Source organism: Truncatella angustata (assembly GCF_020726525.1).
Source record: "Truncatella angustata strain MPI-SDFR-AT-0073 chromosome Unknown BKA67scaffold_5, whole genome shotgun sequence".
Taxonomy (NCBI): Eukaryota; Fungi; Ascomycota; class Sordariomycetes; order Amphisphaeriales; family Sporocadaceae; genus Truncatella; species Truncatella angustata.
In genome coordinates this window covers 3,679,680-3,701,293 of record NW_025763385.1, presented here as the reverse complement: position 1 = coordinate 3,701,293, position 21,614 = coordinate 3,679,680, and the positions used below count along the sequence as shown (strand labels likewise).

Genomic DNA, 21,614 nt, shown 5'->3' with positions numbered 1-21,614 from the left:
ATTACTTTTTTCTCTGCCGTAAGTGCGCCATATACGTTGATCAGCCCTCTCCGGGATCGCAAAATGCTGGCCCTTGAAAGCTCTTTCTTTAAAATAATCGAGTGTCTGAGCGAAAGCCGTCCGGCTGTCGTAACGGCCACAAGAGAATATGGTTTCAGCCTTGTAGTTCCAATACAAACGACGTCGCTGTCAGGTTTGATACTTGTATTGGCGGAACACCTGTCGTCTTCACAGAGTTGTAAAGTCCAACCTAGATCCTTGCTTGAGTCGGGCGTTAGTCGCTTGCTCATATCCGACTCTTTACTGTTCAGCTCCATCATCCGAACAAGTTTACGCAATTCGCGAAAATATACAACGCAAGGAATGGTGTTAGGTAGAAGCAGATCACAACTATTTTTCTTGGCGCCCCGCTGTTAGGGCGTGACAAGGCAATCACGCTAGTTTAGTGGCACCACTGGAGTACACCCTTAATATCTCTTGGCATTCGAAAAATTCTTTTTGACCTGAATGACAACCCCTATAGACCAGCCGCCTGGCACACCCGCTTCCAGCCCGGGGACTATAAGCGATGGAGCCTCTCCCCCTCGCACCCCAAGGAAGCCATGCGGCCCCACTACCCCGAGCAGGCTCCGCCAAGTCCTACTTAGCGACATTGCTAGCAGCCCGTCACAGGTTACTGAAACCGACTACACACCATCCTCCCCCTCAACACCAGAGGCGGTACTGGCAAGATCAACAGCATCATCGTAGCTAAGCGACCACGGATTGAAGACATCACCGTTGAAGTCAACGACAGAAGATACACTGCCGACGATGATGAGCGCAGAACGAGCCCTGGCAACTGACAGAATCAGGTCGCTGCAGTTCTGGAACGCGACCTGCGCATCCAGCAAGAAAAGATAAAGCTGTTTCAGGACTGTGCGCATGCAGTTGATCAAGTCCTCCAAAAAGCAGGCACCGACCTTTACCTCGATGCAATGGAGTTTTGCTCCTTCTTCGCTGACCGCCTCGATGATTGGCTTACAGAACATAGGTCGGCACGGCGGAAGGCCAATGCTGCAGCGCCGACAGGAGAACATGTCAAACCATCCTATGCCCAAGTAGCTGCCTCGAGGAACACTTCAGCTCCATTGCACAGAGCTCAGCGAAATACAGCAGCTGATGAAAGAGGCATGGACCGCACGGACCGTACGGACCGGCCACGCCGCAAGGAGCAAGGAGACAACCACATATTTGTGCGCATGGATAACTCCCGACTCGAACCATATGGCGTCAAGTCCACCCTCGTGCGAAGACTCGGACTCGACTATCTGGAACTCCGCGAGGTGACCCGGTGCGCTTCCGGGTTTACGCTGCACCCACGGGACAAGCCAACCCAGGCAAAACTCCTGGCCCTCCAGAGCGAGATTATCGACATTCTCAAAGCACAGAAAATTGAAGAACATGTCGTGTGGCACAACTACAAGCTGCGGGGCTGTCCACGTAAAGTCATGACAGCAGAGGGGCTTACCATTGAGATCGACGAAACGGCTGTTGCCAACGAGGCAGAACTTCAGACAGGCGTGAGGCCTGTGAAATGTGTCTTGTCCAAGTATACATCTGATGGCGACGCAGAGACAGACTGGCTCGTCTCCTTTACTGGGGAAATCAATCGGCCATTCAGGCTCTTTGCACACTCCATGACGTCGTACCGTCTACGCCGGGAACCCCGAATTCCCCAGTGTGGAGATTGCTTCTCCTTTCATGGCAGAAATTACCGTTGTGAAAAGAGAATTTGCGGAACCTGTGCCAAACCAGTGCACGAAAGCAACTGTAGCAAGCCAATCCCCAAATGCGTCAACTGTCACGGCCCGCATGCTGCCACTTTTGAGAAGTGCCCGGCACGGCCGAAAGTGGTAAAAGGAATTATTCGCAGACCATGCGCGGAGCAATTACGCGAGATAAGGCAGGCAGGCGACCGTGCGAGGTCTCAGGCATTTAGCTCTGCAAAAGAGAGTACTGTCGCTCCGGGAAGCGGCAGGACCGATGCCAGGGATGACGGGCAGAGCGCTGATGCGATGCAAGTCGAAGATGAAACATGCACGGCTCACGAGGGCCAGCAGGACAACAATCAGGAGACGATTATCGTATGCCCGTAAATGCAACTAGGAATCAGACACAGACACGACGCGGACACCTTCTCGTCCACTGCGTAAATGTGGCAGGGGGGCAGAAGAGCATCGATCCGACCGAACTAGCTCTTCACCTGGCCGACTACGAAGGAGAGAGGGCGGACATTATCCTGATGCAGGAGCCGTGGGTCGGCGTCCCACCAGGCAGGAGGATGATGGTCAAGGCTCACCCCAACTACAACGTCTTTTCCCCGGTAGACAACTGGGACAGCGATACAACCAGGCCGAGGTCGCTGGTTTACGTGAGGAAGCACCTTCATGCCCAGCAGCTCCGGCCATATAAGACGAGGGATGTGACATGGGTCAAGGTGCGAGGTATCACTTTTGTTAGCGTATACAGGCCAAGTACGGAGCCGCAGCAAGTCGATAGGATCCTGGAAGAGTGGACTCCTCCGTCGCGGTGCGTTATAGCGGGTGATTTCAATGCTGGCGACGCTTCTTGGGACTCCGCCAACCATAACTATCATGGAGGAGAGACGCTTGGCAACATCATGTCTGCGCACGGCCTGGACTTAATCTCCGAGCCAGATGTGCCGACACACGACGACGGTCATGTACTGGATCTGGCGTTCTCTGACGTGGCAATGGCAGAGGCGGCGGTCAGCGAGGCACTGCATTCAACGTCGGATCATGAAACACTCCGGATCGTGGTACCAATTGCCAGGGATCTGGAACGAATGACAAGGCCGTGTAGATGGACCGTACCAGATGACACCATACCTGAGCTGGTAGAAATGATCCAGTGCAGACTGCATGAGCTCCCTTCACTAGGATACAATGATGAGGAGCTAGATAGGTATGCCCAGACCCTGAGTCACATCATCTCCAGCTGCATCAAAATAGCCGGCCGGAGGACTTCACGATTCAGATCTACGGTCTGGTGGAATGATGAATGCAGAAAAGCGGTGGAAGAGTACAGGAGCGCAGCAAAACATGCTACGAGCCAAGAGGACAAGAGCACAGCAAGGAAAGATTTCCGCCGGGTTGTGAGGAAGGCTAAGAGGGAGTACTGGCGGGGTGCAATTGACGGAGCCAAAAGCCCGAACGATCTGTTCAAGATCATATCTTGGCACAAGATGGCGGCAGGCCTGAGCTCACCCCCAATCATAACCGGCAATAGAATCTTCGAGTCACAGTTGGACAAGGCAAACGCATTGCGAAGGGCCACGCTGGAACGAAACAACGGGGAAAACGACACCCCCAATCCTTGGTCAGTTCCAGTGCGACAGCGGACACCTACCCCCTTCGAAAAGCACGTATCGCTAGAGGAGGCCGAGGCGTGCACGGTCGGGGTTAGCAGTACCTCGCCTGGGGTGGATGGTCTTACCGTGAAGATACTCAAGGCATGCTGGCCTATCATTGGGAAGCATGTAACGGACCTCTTTCAAAGGTGCCTGATGGTCGCGTACCACCCGAAGCCATTCAAGGTAGCCGAGGTGGTCATGATCCCCAAGCCAGGGAAAAAGGACTACTCTGACCCCAGGACTTATCGGCCAATCTCGCTCCTATCATGTCTTGGGAAAGGGCTTGAAAGACTAGTTGGCAAAAGGCTAGCATGGACAGTGATTGAACGCGGCATCTTGGCACCACAACACTTCGGGGCCTTGCCGAAGCGTGCGACCGATCTGGTAGCAGCACTTGTCCATGACATTGAGCAAGCTCTTGACCAAGGCTTAGTTGCTACGTTGGTGACAGCGGACGTCAAAGGTGCCTTCGATGCAGCGCTCGTGGGTCGACTGGTCGTGCGGATGAGGGAGCAGGGTTGGCCCCACTTTCTGATCAGATGGACAGAGTCGTTTATGACAGAGCGTTCTGCCAGGGTGCGGTTTGAGGATACCCTAACCGAGGTCGAATCGCTCCAAATCCATTCTGAGAGTCAACAGAATATCGTGCGTTCACTTGAAGCTCCAGCACATAAATTGCAAAAATGCTCCATATAGGATGCATCGAATCTCAAAAAGCGGACGGAAAGCGACTCCCTTTTTCGTTGCTGCTAAATTGGGTTGCGTACACGTGGGGACATGCCGAAATTGGACGTGTTTGGTTCTTGACGTTGGTGGCTATTTCCCAACGAGCATTAACATGCCAAAAACTCAATGTGGTCTCTGAACACTAGACCAATTTTGGCGTGTAGACAAAGAATGTAGATCTGCGTCGTCTTTTCCTGTCGCACCGGCTTACCAAAGCAGAACCCCAGCGTCCGTACATGGAAATCAATTAGCGTCGAAAATCGCCACTGCACTGCTTGAAGGATGCGCAGTAAGAAACTTACAACGAGAAGCATAACTGGACCGCGAATCTACTTTTGCTCTTGTCCCGCTGGATCCATTTCGAGGGTGCAGAGTTGTTCATCTACGACTTTAGTGTGGGAAATTTCTATGTACAGTACAATACTGTACATCACCCACTCAGGTACAGTAGAGCAAAAAGCGATCTCTCATTCGTGCACCGAATCTGGACATGTAAATTTTTTTTTTACAATGGTATAAGCCCTAAAACAGGAGGCTATCCGAATGGGTGGACTGTTTCCCGAAAGAGCATAACAAGGCAGAAAGCCTAAAGTTGCCTTTTGTCGCTTCGTAGGTCACTCCAAATTCGGTGGGTAGGCATCCCGGAATTACGTACCACTCCTTGATTTGGATTGTTCCAGCCTTCGCAAATGGATATTGATCTTGCTCGTCGACCATATAAATCGCGCATTACAGTACAGTCATCAGGGTCTCTCTGAAATTTCAAATGCTTTTCTTTCGACAAATTACAGTTCCTCCAATCAATTGCGGTTATAGGTTTTTGAGAACGGCGACGCAATGTATTGTTGCCTCTATTGTTAGTCTGTTGACCGCTAGGTTCACACGCGCTAGTTATCCCACTAGAAGGTCTAAGTTCATTTCTTTCAAGGTGCTAAATTCTCGACTCATTGGTGCGTACCGACTTCTTCAAGTCAAGTATGAGGACAAAGTTATGGGTAGAGATGTCAACCGCTTGTTCCATACAGCGTGCGACTCGACTTGGTAGTGTTGGGTCAAGGAGAAAAGCGATGGGCGGAGCCAATTAGCCATCTAGAGATCCATCAGGTCTAGTCACTCGCGCACAGACGGCTTATACCCCAGACTGAGGCCTGTTTGATAAATATCATGATCGATTTGAGCGATCTCTTCCTCGAGAAAGCGAAGGTTGAATGAATGGGTAGTTTTAAAGCGGTGGAACCCGTCTAAGGTGAGATCATTGTTATCGGTTGCCAAATTGATGGAACTGCTCCACAGTCGGAGTCAACTATTTTACTGTAGTCAGATGCGGAATGCGCCTAATATACTTAGAGGAATTTACGAACACCTTTTGAACAATGATGGTTTCCGCTCTTATTAGAGGACTTCTCGCCAGAGGCCGTAAACTAACGAAATCACGGTTTCATCGTCAATCGCAGATATGCAGGTCTTCGTCAAGTGCGCACCGAACCTGCGATGCTCAATGATCCCCGCCCCGATGAGTACGCCTTACATTGCAGTGAGGGGTTCAATCGGCTTCCGACCATTCATCTTTCTGCATGGGCAAAATCGTGGTTCACCCAACCTTGCAGGTGCAGGTTCGAGGCTGACAGCAATGTCGAGGCTTTGACCCGTTTGGCTCTTTTCAAGGTCGCCACTCTCCTTCACTGTTCCAATTGATTCCGATGATAACTAGAACTGAAACCACCTTTTCGATACTTCAACGACTCTTCAGAGCATGTCTTTGCCCATCTGCGACTCGGTTTAAGCGCTCCGCGGTGCCTATTACCTCTAACCCCGATTCCTGATCGTGACCCAAACCGACTAAACTCAACTAGACCTCCTGCATCCCGATCATGTCAGACCCTAAGATATATATAATCGGATGGATCTGTGCCGTGGAAGCTGAACTCATCGCCGCCACGGCTTTACTCGACGAGGAACACAACGATTTGGAAGATGTGCCTGTTCACGACAACAACACATATACTCTGGGCCGAGTCGGAAAGCACAATGTCGCCATTGCTGCACTGCCGCATTGGCAATATGGGCTTGTCAGTGCTGCCAACGTCGCCAGGGACATGATACGCACTTTTCCCAATATAAGAATCGGCTTAATGGTGGGAATCGGTGGTGGTGCGCCAAGTTCGAAGCACGACATTCGGCTGGGCGACGTCGTTGTTAGTTCTCCTGGCTATGGGAATGGTGGAGTTTTTCAATATGATTACGGGAAAACTATGCAAGATGCGAGCTTTGCTGTCACTGGACAGTTAAACCAGCCGCCTCAGTGCTTGTTGACGGCAATGTCTTCCCTCAAAGCTCAGTATAAGCGTCGTGGTCATAATATCGCAAAGGTTATTAACGACGTTCTTGATGACAACCCGAGGCTGCGAAAAGAATACCGAAGGCCGGAGTCCGACACAGACAGACTGTATAGCTCATGTTTCAAACACAACGAGAACGATGATATCGATTGTGTGACTGCATGCGACGACGCCTCGAAGTTAGTCGATCGAGTAGAGCGAACCGAAGAACAAGACGACCCCATGATCCATTTCGGTCTCATAGCGTCCGCCAACCAGCTGATGAAGGATGCAACTATACGAGATAGGCTCTCGGCTGAAAGGGACGTGTTATGTTTCGAGATGGAGGCTGCCGGGCTGATGAACCATTTTCCTTGTCTTGTGATCCGTGGTATCTGCGACTACTCAGATACGCACAAGAACATAAAGTGGCAAGGGTATGCGGCGATGACCGCTGCCACGTACGCAAAAAACCTACTTTACAAGGTGGCGCCGAACAAGGTGGAAGCCGAAAGGAAGCTGGTCGACGTCCTTTCAGATGGTGTGTAGATCAGAGCTCTATAGTGCATCTTACATCACGAAAACCTCTTTTCACGTATTGCGCTAATAGTCGAATAGTTGACATTAAAATAAATCATGTGTCACGTCAAGTTGACAATACGAATTCTAAAGTCGAGAATTTGCAAACAAACAAACATTTCGATGACATTACGAAATGGCTCGCACCCCCTGATGTCTCTACCAATTTTAACAAAGCCATTAAGGCTCGTCACAAAGGCTCAGGCCGGCGGCTATTAGAAAGTGAAGCATATCTGAAGTGGGAAACCGGGCAAAGCTCCTTTCTTTGGCTATATGGCATTCCTGGATGCGGTAAAACAATTCTAACATCCACAGTCATTGAGGATCTTCAAAAGAACCAAGATCTGACGCGAACTCTGCTTTATTTCTATTTTGACTTCACTGATACCCGAAAGCAGTCTTTTGAGAATGTTATCCGCTCTCTTATCATTCAGATGTACTATCGAAACAAAGATGCCCAAAAGCACTTGAATTCGCTCTATTCAACGTGTCGAGACGGAAAGGACCAGCCGAGCTTTGATTCTCTACAAAAGGCGTTTACTAACATGATCCATGAACTTAGGGAAGTATGGATCGTGCTCGACGCACTCGATGAATGCACCCCACGGATCGAGTTGCTGTCCTGGACGCAAGATCTTGCGCAAAACTACCAACCCCTGTCTAATGTGCACATCCTTATTACTAGTCGACCCGAACAAGACATCAAGTCAGCCATCGAACGCCACGCTGATAACGAACAGATGATCGCTATACGAGACGACTTGCTAGAAGCGGATATACGCAATTACGTGCAAGCAAGAGTTAGAGAACATGAGGGTTTGAAGCGCTGGCAGGGACGATCGGATATCCAAGATAGGATCGAGGCTAGTCTGCTGGACAAAGCCGATGGAATGTAAGAAACCTGATTCTGAACTTCCTTAGGCTACTAAGACTACCTAGGTTTCGATGGGTTTCATGCCAGCTTGACGCGTTGGAAGAGTGCTTAGAACAAAGATCCCTACTGAAAGCACTTGAAGATCTACCGAGAACACTGGACGAGACATATGAACGGATTTTAGCTAACATACCTTCTGCGCATAAGCACTATACGATACGTATCTTGCAGTTCTTAACATATTCTGAAAAGCCCTTGCGGCTTGACGAGGCAGTTGATGCTATTGCCGTCGACATAGGAGAGGACGCAACGATAAGGTCTCGTTTTGACCCGCAATACAGGTTGCCGGTACCGCAAGAAATCACAAGATACTGCTCGAGTCTAGTCATCCTCGTTGAAAAAGAGGGCAAATATAACGAAGAAAGAATAGTGGAAGAAGTCCAATTAGCACACTTCTCAGTAAAAGACTACCTTACTTCTAACCGTTTGGAAAAAGAGACTGCCCAGCATCTGGAACAGAAAGTGGCTCGTACTTCTATGGCAATAGTCTGCCTATCGTATCTTCTCGAGCCCAAACCGGAAACGGACACCATCGGGCTTTTCCCTTTTTCTCGTTATTCAGCGCGGTATTGGATGGGTCATGCTGCTGTCGGGGATTGTAATCACCAGCAAATGGCTGCGCTAGCAACATACATATTGTCGAATGCTAGTAAACTTAAGAGCTGGTGCCGACTTTACGACCCAGACCGGCCGTGGGCGGATTGGCCGGAAAACATCAGTCAGGGTAATCATATAGCGCCTGGTCTATACTACGCCTCACTTGGTGGGCTATCACATTGTGTGAAATCAATGGTGGCTGATAAGACTGATGTCAATGCTCAAGGCGGCCACTATGGCAACGCGCTACAGGCTGCTTCGTTGTCTGGACACAAAGAGATTGTGCAGTTGTTGATGGATGCCAAGGCTGATGTCAATGCTCAGGGCGGCCATTATGGCAACGCGCTACAGGCTGCTTCATCTAAAGGACACAAAGAGGTCGTACAGATATTGATCGATGCCGAGGCCGAAGTTAATGCTCAGGGCGGCGAGTATGGCAACGTGCTACAGGCTGCTTCATCTAAAGGACACAAAGAGGTCGTACAGATGTTGATCGATGCCGAGGCCGAAGTTAATGCTCAGGGCGGCCTCTATGGCAACGCGCTACAGGCTGCTTCGTCTGGAGGACACAAAGAGGTCGTACAGATATTGATCGATACCGAGGCCGAAGTTAATGCTCAGGGCGGCTACTATGGCAACGCGCTACAGGATGCTTCATCAAAAGGACACAGAGAGATCGTAAAGATGTTGATCGATGCCGAGGCCGAAGTTAATGCTCAGGGCGGCGAGTATGGCAACGCGCTACAGGCTGCTTCATTTGAAGGACACAAAGAGATCGTACAGATGTTGATCGATACCAAGGCCGAAGTCAATGCTCAGGGCGGCCACTATGGCAACGCGCTATATGCTGCTTCGTGGCAAGGACACAAAGAGATCGTACAGATGTTGACCGATGCCAAGGCCGAAGTCAATGCTCAGGGCGGCCACTATGGCAACGCGCTACAGGCTGCTTCATCTGAAGGACACAAAGAGGTCGTACAGATATTGATCGATGCCGAGGCCGAAGTTAATGCTCAGGGCGGCGAGTATGGCAACGCGCTACAGGCTGCTTCATCAAAAGGACACAGAGAGATCGTAAAGATGTTGATCGATGCCGAGGCCGAAGTTAATGCTCAGGGCGGCCACTATGGCAACGCGCTACAGGCTGCTTCGTTGTCTGGACACAAAGAGATTGTGCAGTTGTTGATGGATGCCAAGGCTGATGTCAATGCTCAGGGCGGCCATTATGGCAACGCGCTACAGGCTGCTTCATCTAAAGGACACAAAGAGATCGTAAAGATGTTGATCGATGCCAAGGCCGAAGTCAATGCTCAGGGCGGCGAGTATGGCAACGCGCTACAGGCTGCTTCATCTAAAGGACACAAAGAGGTCGTACAGATGTTGATCGATACCGAGGCCGAAGTTAATGCTCAGGGCGGCCTCTATGGCAACGCGCTACAGGCTGCTTCGTCTGGAGGACACAAAGAGGTCATACAGATATTGATCGATGCCAAGGCCGAAGTCAATGCTCAGGGCGGCCTCTATGGCAACGCGCTACAGGCTGCTTCATCTGAAGGACACAAAGAGGTCGTACAGATGTTGATCAATGCCGAGGCCGAAGTTAATGCTCAGGGCGGCCTCTATGGCAACGCGCTACAGGCTGCTTCGTCTGGAGGACACAAAGAGGTCGTACAGATATTGATCGATGCCGAGGCCGAAGTTAATGCTCAGGGCGGCCACTATGGCAACGCGCTATATGCTGCTTCATCAAAAGGACACAAAGAGATCGTACAGATGTTGATAGATGCTGAGGCTGATGTCAATGCTCAGGGCGGCGAGTATGGCAACGCGCTACAGGCTGCTTAGTCTCAAGGACACAAACAGATTGTTAAGCTGCTTCTTGGGAAAGTGGCCGAGCTGAGTGTCATTAATAAGGATGGAGACACGCCACTTCATGATGCTATATCTGGCGGAAATACCGAAATGGTCAAACTGCTCATCGAAAATGCTGGTGACCCAAACATAACAAACATCCGCGGGACTACGCCTTTGAACAGTGCTTCAATGAGCGGATATGTTGAAATTGTTAAAGTGCTCCTTGAGAAAGGTGGCGACTTATCAGTTCCCGATAATGACGGGTTCACGCCACTTAATAATGCTTCCTATAATATGTACGACCTTTGCACGACTTATTTGCAGGCGCAACAGTCATGAGGACTCGTCCTCCAAATTCTCTGTACCTTTGATTCATCGCTGTTGTGGTTTTCGAAATAGGAAACGGTCGTGAGAAGTAGCCGATTTCTGGACAAGGATCATGTAGATGCTGGGCTAAATTACCGTGCATTTGGTGTGGTTCACTTGAGTCTCGTGCTGGCAGAGGACCATCCGTGCTACATATCCGACGAGGATCAAGAGCTCGAAGAGGATTGGTGGTACAGCCTTTGTGGTGTCGCTCGTCTTCTGCTGGCGGTTGCTGCAAATCACTAGGCATGACCGACACATGTGCCATATCGGCATGATAATCGACAAAGCCCTTAGGATCAGAGCGCTTCATCGCTGTGCCCGGTGATGTTGAAGCTCGACGGGTCTCTGGATCATGTTCGTCCAGTTCAGTATTTGTATGATCATCAGAGTGTAGTGTATGGGTGTAGCTCTCGCCACCAACTGGATTCAAAAACTCGTGAGCCAAAACCTGCGAGTCGAGTTCCTCTGAAACAACGAATGGCTGATGTATCGCAGCGGATTGATGCTGAGCTTGTGGCATGCTAATCCTCACACCGTTCAATGCCGACCTCAAGTGGATGTTTGCATCTCCCGCGATCGTGTTGGCGCTGTAAGAATGCTCTGGCATCTGGGACACCAAATTCCCGTAGTTCTCAACCTGGACATCAGCCGCGAGACTTTGAAAACGTGTGACTCGAAATGTAGTATGACTCTGCATCTTGACCGACAATATGTGCCAAGCTCGATTGACTCAATGGAGTTTCACAAGGCTGACTGACTTCTGTGTTCATATTTCCATGGTCCACTATGTTGATCATGTCCGTCATGTGAATCATTCTGCATGGCATCCGTGCTTACTTGATGTTTTCGACCTCGGCTATTGAGGCTGCTTCTCGAAAGACTGCATTCGTTTCACGAACATCAATGCCGATTGGTATCCGCTGATTTGGTTCGACTTCGGATTCTGTAGATCTATGCAATGAAGGTCCTTGGCCGCTACCCAATCGAGTAATGGCCTATTCGGAATCGTCAAAAGTCCGTCCAACGGGATGTCGAGCTCATTATCAAGTTACAAGATAGGAAACTTGCGATTTCTTGCCTTTTGGCCATCATTTTCGTAGCCCTTGCCCATCCCATGATGGCTTTCATCCGTTTGTTTACGTTGTAGCACGCCGGAATATAACTCTTCAGCCTGGTGTCAAAAATCTTACCTGTGATGCCCACACTTTCAAACAAGCCAGCTGGAAGTATGACAGCTGCATATTTATTTTGATCGTAGGGCCACTTTACCGAATAAACATTGACGGGAACAGGATCTGTGATTGTCTCTCCATTTCTCTCACAATCATCTTGTGTTCCGAGTTCCAAATTCAATGCCCCATGCTATTGGGTGTATGTTTCGCATGGTGGTCCTGCGCCTAAGGCCGTTTTATGCCAAGCTTTGTGGCATCTTCGTGCGTTCTTTCGGAGGTGCCGTGATCTGGAAGTCCGACTCACAGCAAGAGAAGTAGGAGCTCTTCGTGTCTTTCCCTGCTTTGGGCATGGCCTTGAAACCACTCGCTTATGTAGTGGCCGACCAAGACCCTCCAGAGTGTCGAAAGGCAACGTGGATTGCATTGATACATTCTTAATGGACGGAATTGTCTCATCATGATTTAGGCATGGTGACATGACCGGGGTGTGGAATATATTCTCCGACAATGATTTCAGCGCTGAGGATGGCATTGAATCTCTAGTGATGCCCGGTCCGTTGACTACGAACATCAAGGATTAGCACCAATATACCAAGGCGAACATTTGTTTTGGAGTCTCGCCTTACCACATACTCAAAAATTTGCCGATAAGGTCATGCATATTCTTCGCACTTGCACGGTGGTGCTTTTCAAGGTTCTCATGCCATGTCTCTCGCAGTTGTTGTATCGCCTCGTCGACATTCTGCAGTTCATCGTGCAGAACTCTTCGCTTGCTTTGGAGCGGCTTCAGCCGTTTCGTGTAAACAGAAAGTTCATAACGCTTTGCATTGGCATATTGCAATAGTAAGTCGTTGACCGCGAGTCTTGTTTGGGCAAGGAACTCTCTTGTTGTGTCACAGGGTGAAGAATCTCTCGACAATGCTTCCATCTTGGTCGTCATAGAAGACTGGTGTGACTCAAATGCAAGGTCAGACGGTATCTTAAGATGATAGTGACCGAAGGTCGAACCGTGTCTTGTTTCTTTATACGGCCGAAGCTCACCGAGATGTGTATATGCTCACCCGCATGGCGAAGCCCCGATCGAGTCCGACGGCATGCAACTTCGTGCGGTTGGCACACCATTGGTGCAATTGCGACATCCCAACCAACAGTATGTGTCATGATCCATGCTTGTGCTGATCGGTTCATATGATTTCACACGAAGACATCGATCTTGTGGAAGGTAGAGTCAAATGCGCGGCTGCGAAGTTCAAAGCAGCGAGTTGCAGGTACCTTCACATAACCTAGAGCCGCTCATATCATGGCGCTGCGTTAGAATCCGCGCTCACATGGAGCCAACAGCCCTCACTCCGATCTCCTGCTCTCGGCTGATCTACGAGTCATATTGAGGCATTAATTGTTTGACCCTTGGACACAAAATTCTGACGCGTCTCTCATCAACGCGCTAAGCATGGCTCAAGGTGGACCTTACCAGGTCTAACGTAAAGAGCAAGGAGACTGACAGCATCACCGTAAGCCTAGCGTACCGATGCCTCGGGACCAATCGTAGCTCAGGGTCTGCCCAGTGAGGAGTAGTAGCCCTTGTTCGTGATAATTATCAAATCCCGTTGCATTGCACCTTTCCACTTATGGCAAGGTACAGCCGTAGTGCGGTCCTTTTTCTCAAAGATCAGCGCAAGTCACGATAACTAGCGTGACATTAGTACGGTGACTTGACAATAGCCGGTACAACAACATTGCCTGTAGTGCACCATTATGACAAGGGTAAGGACCCTCGATACACTCCACGCAGGGTAATGGCATTACAACATGCTACCAGTACCGAACTAGCTGTCCTATATACTAGAGTGTCGTATGATCCACTTCATGCTTGAACTCATTTGCAAAACGGTATCGGTATCTCACGTCGATTTGCCAGACCACCCTGATGACTATGCTCATTAGACGAGACCCGGTCAATGCAAGGGATATCGTGACGTGGAGGGGGAATGGAATCTAATAGAGTCGAATAGACAGACACACAAATGGATATATCGTCCTCTTTACCACCAACTTCTAGAACCATAGCTACCTTAAAGCTCGTCGTTGCAATCATTCTCGGCAGAGACTGTGTTCGTGTATCTCTTTCCAAACACCGAGCCTTCGTCTAGTGTTAATCATGTGTTTCTACGAACAAACAGTCTGGGCATGTGGTTTTTGGAAGTGGGGGCCATTCCGTTCTCAGTGCACTAAAGAATATCGAACTGGGGAGACCTGTGGACTGAAGCTGGTGTGGTCAACGGATATTGAAGAGGCTGAATGCTTCATCTGTAACAACGTCTCCAAGAAAAAGCATCGTATTACAAAAATGACTCGAGACATTGAGAGATGGACCGCAGAAGGAAATCGGAGTGCAACCATCGAAAAGACCGAGCAGGAATTAAGAGCGACCAGGAGAGCTTTGACACAACTGTATCACGACCATTCTAGGATCCCGGCCGCATCTAGGAAACTACGGCTAGCTAAGCAGAGGATAAATAAGAGGACTGGTTAAAGGTACTAGTTAATATGTAGTACACAAAGAGACACAACAATGCGCATTGTCGACCATGGACATGTGAGAAGCCAATGATTGCCAAATGATCACGTTCAGCTTATGCGCGACGAATAAAGAATTCGAAACTCGGTACAATCGAATTCAACATGGGTATTTCAATAAAGACGACACGCATGAACTGATCGCCGAACTGAAGGCAATGATACATCAGGATCAGTGAAGCTTTGAATTGCTACGAAATGATGGGTACGAATCCACCACAGCGTTATCGTGGAAAGCCCATCCCGCAGGGCTAACTACGTAGAGGGAAGTGTAGATCCACTGGTAAGAGCCCCGGGTTTTGCTAGAGAAGAACCAAAAGTTTGAAATCTATTGGAGCATCTTAGATTCTTGAAGCTTGTATCGTGGGGTGTTCTCCGGGTTTGAAGTTACATAGCAACTTCATGAAGTAAGTTTCGAGCGCTGTTTTCACAATCAGAAAAGCCAGTCATGATCCCAGCAACTAGTAGCTTTTTAGCACCCTCGAGGTGGACGCTCTAAGCGCCGCACCCGCTTTCGAAAATGTCCAGAATAGTCAGAAGGACAACTGCGATCAGTATGGCTTTGTCTCCCAGTATAGGGTGATGTGTTGCCAGTGCAGCTGAGATCAGCTTCAAGCACTGGTCTTTGGATCACAGATAGTAGTTAAGCAATGCTCCTCTGAAAATGTTGAGGCTCAACTGTACTTGGTTGTGACGGGTTCAGTGTGAGGGCCTGATCCATAGGATGGTGAACATCTGTTGTGCATACTGCCGACACTTGGTCATGGTAAGCATACGGTCATATATTTGCTCTATAGTCAGCATCCGGAGTAGTTGCTCAACAGCGTCCTCACTTATAGGAAAGCTTGAGAGTGTGTCAAGTTGCTCCTCAATCCATGGCAATCTGCACACGTGTTAGTATATATACCACCATGCATGAATGCTGTCTCACAATTCATTATCCTGCTCTAGAATGTCATCAATAGCCCACGCGTACAATGGTGGTGTACCTGCCATGGCCACGTCTGATGATGCATCTACGACGAGATCTCGAGGTTGATCATCATGTCCAAATTGAGTGCTCTGCCCAAGGGCTGATGGACTGGATCTTCTGGTAAGTCTTGATCGACGAGATGGTCGGCTTTGTTGGACTTGTTGAGATCGTGGCTGGCGTTCCGTTTCAGAGCCTCGTGACAGTTGGAGACAGGACCTAGCTGCTCGTCGGGCGCTACGCGTCAGTGGCGCCCCCTGAGAGCTCTGACCTGGCTCTGAGGTCGTAGAGTATGGGTGAACTGCAGATTTACCATTTCCAGAGCGAGGGCGACGTTTCCGCCTAGATTCGGTTGGTTTCAGGAGAATGTCACCATGATTGGGACTTGCAACACTAGCGCTTCTGTCGACTTGTGTTTCTGTTCTGCTCGTTGACATGTTCGATAGACTTGGCACGCTTGACACAATGCTATTTTTACCTGCTGATTCCGTCGCTATGACACTGCTTTCGGACTTTTTGGGGTGTTGTAGCTCCATCTGAAAATCAATATTGTCTCTGCTGTGAGGGGCCGGGTTACTCACCACGAGAGTTTGTGCTCTTTCTATATCCCATAACGTCCAGAATTTAGTATCGGTAGAAAGCGAGCTAACTTCGCTCATGCGACGCTCAGCCTGTGCTTGTAGCAGCACCTTCCGCAATTCGGACCATCCATGACGCTGATTTAGAGCTCTGAAATCAGCAAAAGCGCGCAGTAGCTTCTTTGGTGTGTCTTGTTCGGCTAGAACAGCTTCGTCCCGACTCGGTGGGAGAGACTCGTCGTGGTCCTGCGTCTCGATGCTTTCTTCATCTAAAAATCTTCGTCCTAGCACAGCTGTTGTCGTCGGAGTGCTACCCACTTCATGGCTAGACGCTCGACTAATCCTTTTCGCGATCGGCCGTGCTGAGTAGTCTCGTTCGTCCGTAGTCTCTCCTACAGGATTGTGTGGTTTCTCGACAAGGATGGAGGCTCGAGTGCTTCTGTCTTGGAGTGAAGAAAATATGCCGGACTTAACACGCTTTCCAGTCGCTGTGCGATGTGTTTCGCTTGGGACGCTCGGCTGATGCTTGTTCAAAGTCTCGGGTTTATTCGTAGGTTGGAGGTTTGATGGAACGCTGGTCTGAACGAATTTCGTGCGGCCAAGTCGTTTGCGATTATCGAGGCCGGAGTTTGAATTCTCACGAACCTGGCGGGCTTTCCAGCACCTAGAGTGTGGTACCATTGCCGGCAGACTCGCTGGTCCTACTCATTGTTATATCGCTGCGTTGATGATCATTGTTATCCTGCCATTGACATCTTGCCCGGCGTTGGCCCATCAGTTTAGTTTGTGACAAATTGGGGATTACGCACAACTATCTGGTAACCTCAGGCAAGGATGGGCCAAGAGCTACCCCGAAAGTGGCTTAGATCCCCTTCTTCAATTCCCATCAATGAAAGCGGTTGGGTACAAGAGATAATGCACGAATCTCTTTCTGGTTTGGTGAGAACGTAGGAGCAACACATCGAAATGGGTAAAACATTGCAGGAACACTGTACGATTGTGTTTGTCAATTTCCAACCTGCATCTAGAGTAGAGCTCCTAGGCCGCTATACCTCCCCAATGTCCAAGCAGGAGCCAAATGCCATTTCCTGGGCTGTGGTACAGTAACGGTTGTCGGAACAATTCGGAACAATTCTGTTTTAGGTACACTGAATAACGTTATTGGCTTCCGCTTTTGTGGAGCGACAATTCATTCTAGAACAGCTAATTCTGGAGCTTTGAGCTAACACAGTGCAGCTTGCGGGGCCGCCAGGCTTAGGCACTTCAAGTTAGTCCCCCAGAGTCGCGCCGCACAGTGCCGATAGGCTAGACAGTTACATAACCTATACAGCGGAAATGCGTACAGTATCAGGAATTATTACGCTTTCATTAGAGAGCACCATTCCCGAAGACAGCAGATAGGAAAATGGCACAATAATCATTTAAGTGGTTCTTCACGAACGTTCTAGAACCTTCTAGTGAGCGGGACAGTTGAAGATAAATATAAGACTACCCTTATGCCCTCCTTTGCAAAGAGATGAGGAAAAAAAAGAAACAATCTGAACCGGTAAACACTTCAACCTTGTTGCATAATCCGCAGAATCAAGACGTTGCCGGATGAACAACCAATGGCAATGGTATTGCCAAGGACGGCAGATTCTACCGGACGATATTTTACGGGCAGCCACAAGATATTCCGCCCGTTCAAAGTGACCCAGGACATGTCCTTACTAATTCCAAAACCGATGCTAGCTGCATCATGGAAGGAAGGGTCATGGGATGTCTCTGGACTAATGTCATCTACGGCTCTTACAATGAACGACCCTCGGTTCGTTAAAAGTCGTGTGCCTGTTAAGTTAAAACGCAAATCGTGAACAAACCCAGTATTTATCGTGTAGATCTTCTCGCCCGTCGCCGCCGACCAGAGGATCACCGACCTGTCGCTCGACGCCGACGCCACCCGCTGGCCGTCCGGCGAGAACGCCACCGAACTGACATAGCTCGTATGCCCCACGAGCGTCGCCTGCCGATCGCCTGTCGCCGCCGACCAGAGGATCACCGTCTTATCGCTCGACGCCGACGCCACCCGCTGGCCGTCCGGCGAGAACGCCACCGAACTGACAAAGCTCGTATGCCCCTCGAGCGTCGCCTGCCGATCGCCTGTCGCCGCCGACCAGAGGATCACCGTCTTATCGCTCGACGCCGACGCCACCCGCTGGCCGTCCGGCGAGAACGCCACCGAACTGACAAAGCTCGTATGCCCCTCGAGCGTCGCCTGCCGATCGCTCCAGTATAATGGCATTCTGGGTTCCAAATCTATCCATTTCGGCATATCGTGCCTAAAAACGCTCCGAACAATACTTTGGCTTGGCGAGAATGCTAAGCCCGAAGAGTATACCTGAAGAGGACTCGCTTGTATGACCGATATCATAGCTTGAATGAATCGTACGGAGTCATCCAAGAAATTAGTTATCTTTTGGCAGCTTCCTATCTAGTTGTGTTAGTCCCCGAAATGTCATAAGATATCTGTTATATGGTCTTACTGGGATAATTGACTGCAAGGACACGATCATGACTAAACTCTCGTGGAGTCGGCCTATCCAGCTTAATGCCTCTAACCATTGGAGAAAGTGTAACGAGAGGAATCCCCAGACAACAGTCGTATTTAGACTGTTCGCTACGGATTTTTGAAGATGATATGTCCAAAATCGACATGCATATTGGACTTCAGAAGGCAATTTCGCATTGATTCGACTAGAGGACATCGATGGGGCTCGGATATCGAGTATGTCGTTTCTTAACGAGGCTTTCAACACACACAAACACCGAGCAGCTAAATATCCGTGAACATCTTTTTCGTTTATCCAAAAGGGATCATCACATCTCTCTGGTTCTACCAGATAGTCGCGGAAAGACAGATGAAGCAGTCTGATAGGCTGTTCCCCTGAAGTCGGTATATGGAGAACGGAATGCAGTAAATCCAGTATATCTGAAATATCTTCAGATTCGACATTAAGCAATTGCGCCAGAGCGGACAAAGAGAGTGGATTCTTAAGAACCACAATGGGACCAACAACTGTCCTAAACTGCTGCAAGATATCTCTTTGCTCATCTAAAGGCAGTCCAGTGGTCAACTGCTCGAGCACCGGCTTGTACGTAGCGTCAAGTCTGGAACTTTGTCTCGCCCGGTATTCAAGAATTTTCTGTAGTTTCTTGTGGGGATTGCCACCCTTGCGATCTGCCATGAATCGACAAACTGTTGCCGCGAAAATGAATAATGGGATAGCCATCTCGACAAGAACCTGAACATCTGCCTCAGCTGGCCAACTTGCTGGTAATTGTCGGATGTTAGATGTGGTTTGATTAAAGTCCTCTCGTATTTGACTGAGTTCATGCTTTAAATATGTGGCTATGTCGTGTTCAATCACCGGCTCTGCTACTTCGTGCAGGATAAAGTCTTGAAATGTGCCGTCAACAGCCTTGAAGCCAAGCCGGATCGGTAGCTCCGGACGACTCGTGAGAAAGAACTTGAGCTGCAGATTGTGTAATTTTCTGGCCCCAGATAATAGTTTGATCAGAATTTTGACATCCACTTCGTGCTGAGATTCATCAAGTGCGTCAATAATTATGATGCAGGTTCGATTCGTAGAGGTATAAGATGTGATCTTCGATAATGGATCCATAATCAGCTTAACAAATTGATTCTGTAGGGCCTTCGAAACAATAGCAGGGTCGGTATCTAGAGCGGCCTGCACATGCGCGGCTATCTCTGGCACTTGTTGAATTAATTGACTGATGATGGTTGTGAATAACTTAGACATTCCACCGCGGTCGCCTTCACCCTTTTGAAGAAAAACGTGGCGCCGAGCGTACCACTATCGAAAAGTCTCTTGGCTACCGTACGTGATATGGTCGACTTTCCGGTCCCAGCCATTCCATTCAGCCAGTAAACCGTCTTCGAAAGAGAATCATGCGCCCATTCAGCGATCTCGCGTAGGACTTCGGTTCGAGTATCTGGAAGACATTGCGGGTTGTGCTCATCAGTGTGGGAATCATACACAGCTCCGTCGGCGACAAGAAGCCTTGAAAGCACTCTTGATGGAGAGCGCCTGGAAATCTCGGTGCGAAGTCGCTCGAATGCTTCCTGTTCGCCTTCGCCGTAAATGATTGGCATGAAAATAGAAAGCAAACCGAGCAAAGAGTATGCCTTATCCTCTCTCTTCGATGTCGTCCGAGTCTTCGACCACGAGATCCGTTCCTCCGCGCTGAATTCTGAAAGAGAAATTCCTTGGAGCGCACGTATCGGAATGCCACTGACTTCGTGAATCGTCTGGCCAAGCGTTTCCTTATCACCCAGCCGCTGCTTGTCTGACGAGAAGAACTCAACGATAGCAGGTGCGATAAGTTCTTGAAGTGTCCACCCTCTTTTGAACCATCGGCTACTTCGAAATTTTTGCTTCCATGTCGATCGTACGGGCTCATGTATCTGATTGCGACCGGAAGACACGTCGGAGAGATACACGTAGCATTTCGCAGCATGCTGATACCAGCGGAACATCGAGTTGATCGATTCGGCGAGTTCGGCGGCGTTTGTCTTGTCGATGCAGCAGGTATCGACCCAGAAGTGCTCTAGGCTATCGGCTTTGGCTTGGTCCGCGCAGAACTGGATTTTCTGATATCCAGATTTCTGACTCCCTCTCTGCTTCATGATGTCTTTATAGGTGATCTCATTATTGTGGTCGGCTTCCCACGTGTGCGATAGGATTGCGTAAGGAGGTATGTCATCTTTCCCGTGGATAAGGTCATTGGTGAAAGTCAACTCGCCCTGTTGCACGGTATAGAGAAGGCGCATATTAACGTTAAGCTGATGAGCGAGGTAGTTTTGACCATGATGGAAGCGTTTGGCAACCACGACATTGAGTAGAGCCTCATCACTGGGATTGCAGTGCGGCTGAGCCGACCTGCAGCTCACGCCAATCACATTCGTGTTGTGGTTTGACGAGCAATGCACGAAATGCGGGGTTCGCTCATATCGATAAGGTCGTCGAGCTTGATATTAACTATGCTTGCATTTGGCAGAGTGGCTCGACAAAGCCAAGTTGTCTCGAACGTTTAAGGAGATTATGTAGGACAGAAGGTGCTGAAGGCCATTGTGGTAGTGGGCGGCTTAAAACTGGGAGTGGGTCTCGGACACGGCGCTATGTGTTGGTTTCCTTCACGCACGCAATCACTCAACGGAATCGCTCCCTATCGTTTTATTGCGTTGCTAATTAGTCAAAATGGCGCCCAACCTCGCAGAATCTCAGCACGTGTTCGCCCAAGGTATGATCGAAAGCAAAGTATGCAGCGACGAGAAAGTCGCAAGCACGATTGGCTGTAGCCAGCGATCCGTCCGAACGATGCGAGCGAACCTTCGATGCTTTGGAACAACGAAAGCCCCTCGAAATGCCGTCGGGCGTCCAAGAAGCATCACGCCGCCCATGCTTAATGCATTATGTGATCTCTGTCTGTCCTCATTATGGACAATGCAAAATTCCATCAGCCAG

At 49.4% G+C, this 21,614-nt stretch overlaps 5 protein-coding genes across 5 annotated transcripts; 3 read left to right on the top strand and 2 right to left on the bottom strand.

Moving 5' to 3' along the window:
* Window positions 1-6,314: 6,314 nt before the first annotated feature.
* On the top strand, window positions 6,315-10,518 carry BKA67DRAFT_328105 (ankyrin repeat-containing domain protein). Its single transcript, XM_046096218.1, has 4 exons — window positions 6,315-7,930; window positions 7,978-9,541; window positions 9,938-10,036; window positions 10,235-10,518. The coding sequence occupies exons 1-4, from the start codon at window positions 6,792-6,794 to the stop codon at window positions 10,412-10,414; spliced, it is 2,982 nt and encodes a 993-aa protein (XP_045957936.1). The 5' UTR covers window positions 6,315-6,791; the 3' UTR covers window positions 10,415-10,518.
* On the top strand, window positions 10,421-10,762 carry BKA67DRAFT_519219 (ankyrin repeat protein; the record flags this gene model as incomplete). The annotated part of the gene is made up of 1 exon (XM_046098080.1): window positions 10,421-10,762. A coding segment is annotated over one exon (342 nt), but the record flags the coding sequence as incomplete, so codon positions are not given.
* Window positions 10,763-14,122: 3,360 nt separating this feature from the next.
* Window positions 14,123-14,497, top strand: BKA67DRAFT_519631 (uncharacterized protein; the record flags this gene model as incomplete). Its single annotated transcript, XM_046098116.1, has 1 exon — window positions 14,123-14,497. One exon carries the CDS (start codon window positions 14,123-14,125, stop codon window positions 14,495-14,497), a length of 375 nt encoding a protein of 124 aa, XP_045957934.1.
* A 371-nt stretch (window positions 14,498-14,868) lies between these two features.
* BKA67DRAFT_327805 (uncharacterized protein) lies at window positions 14,869-16,639 on the bottom strand. Its single transcript, XM_046096217.1, has 4 exons — window positions 16,408-16,639; window positions 16,093-16,358; window positions 15,473-16,023; window positions 14,869-15,424 (listed from the first exon to the last, which is right to left on the bottom strand). Exons 2-4 carry the CDS (start codon window positions 16,168-16,170, stop codon window positions 15,241-15,243), a joined length of 813 nt encoding a protein of 270 aa, XP_045957933.1. The 5' UTR covers window positions 16,171-16,358; window positions 16,408-16,639; the 3' UTR covers window positions 14,869-15,240.
* An 849-nt stretch (window positions 16,640-17,488) lies between these two features.
* On the bottom strand, window positions 17,489-20,920 carry BKA67DRAFT_647451 (uncharacterized protein; the record flags this gene model as incomplete). Its single annotated transcript, XM_046105960.1, has 3 exons — window positions 17,489-18,466; window positions 18,612-19,837; window positions 19,942-20,920. The coding sequence occupies 3 exons, from the start codon at window positions 20,918-20,920 to the stop codon at window positions 17,645-17,647; spliced, it is 3,027 nt and encodes a 1,008-aa protein (XP_045957932.1). The 3' UTR covers window positions 17,489-17,644.
* Between the last annotated feature and the right edge of the window lie 694 nt (window positions 20,921-21,614).

Bases quoted from the DNA above. Each gene is read 5' to 3' on its own strand.
- BKA67DRAFT_328105 (XM_046096218.1), top strand. From the start codon at position 6,792: ATGTTTCGAGATGGAGGCTGCCGGGCTGATGAACCATTTTCCTTGTCT. The intron at 7,931-7,977 runs GTAAGAAACCTG...AAGACTACCTAG, and splicing joins CTGGACAAAGCCGATGGAAT to GTTTCGATGGGTTTCATGCC. The intron at 9,542-9,937 runs GTCGTACAGATA...GGACACAAAGAG, and splicing joins CATCTGAAGGACACAAAGAG to GTCGTACAGATGTTGATCGA.
- BKA67DRAFT_327805 (XM_046096217.1), bottom strand. From the start codon at position 16,170: ATGAGCGAAGTTAGCTCGCTTTCTACCGATACTAAATTCTGGACGTTA. The intron at 16,024-16,092 runs GTGAGTAACCCG...CACCCCAAAAAG, and splicing joins AAAGAGCACAAACTCTCGTG to TCCGAAAGCAGTGTCATAGC. The intron at 15,425-15,472 runs GTGAGACAGCAT...ACACGTGTGCAG, and splicing joins CTAGAGCAGGATAATGAATT to ATTGCCATGGATTGAGGAGC.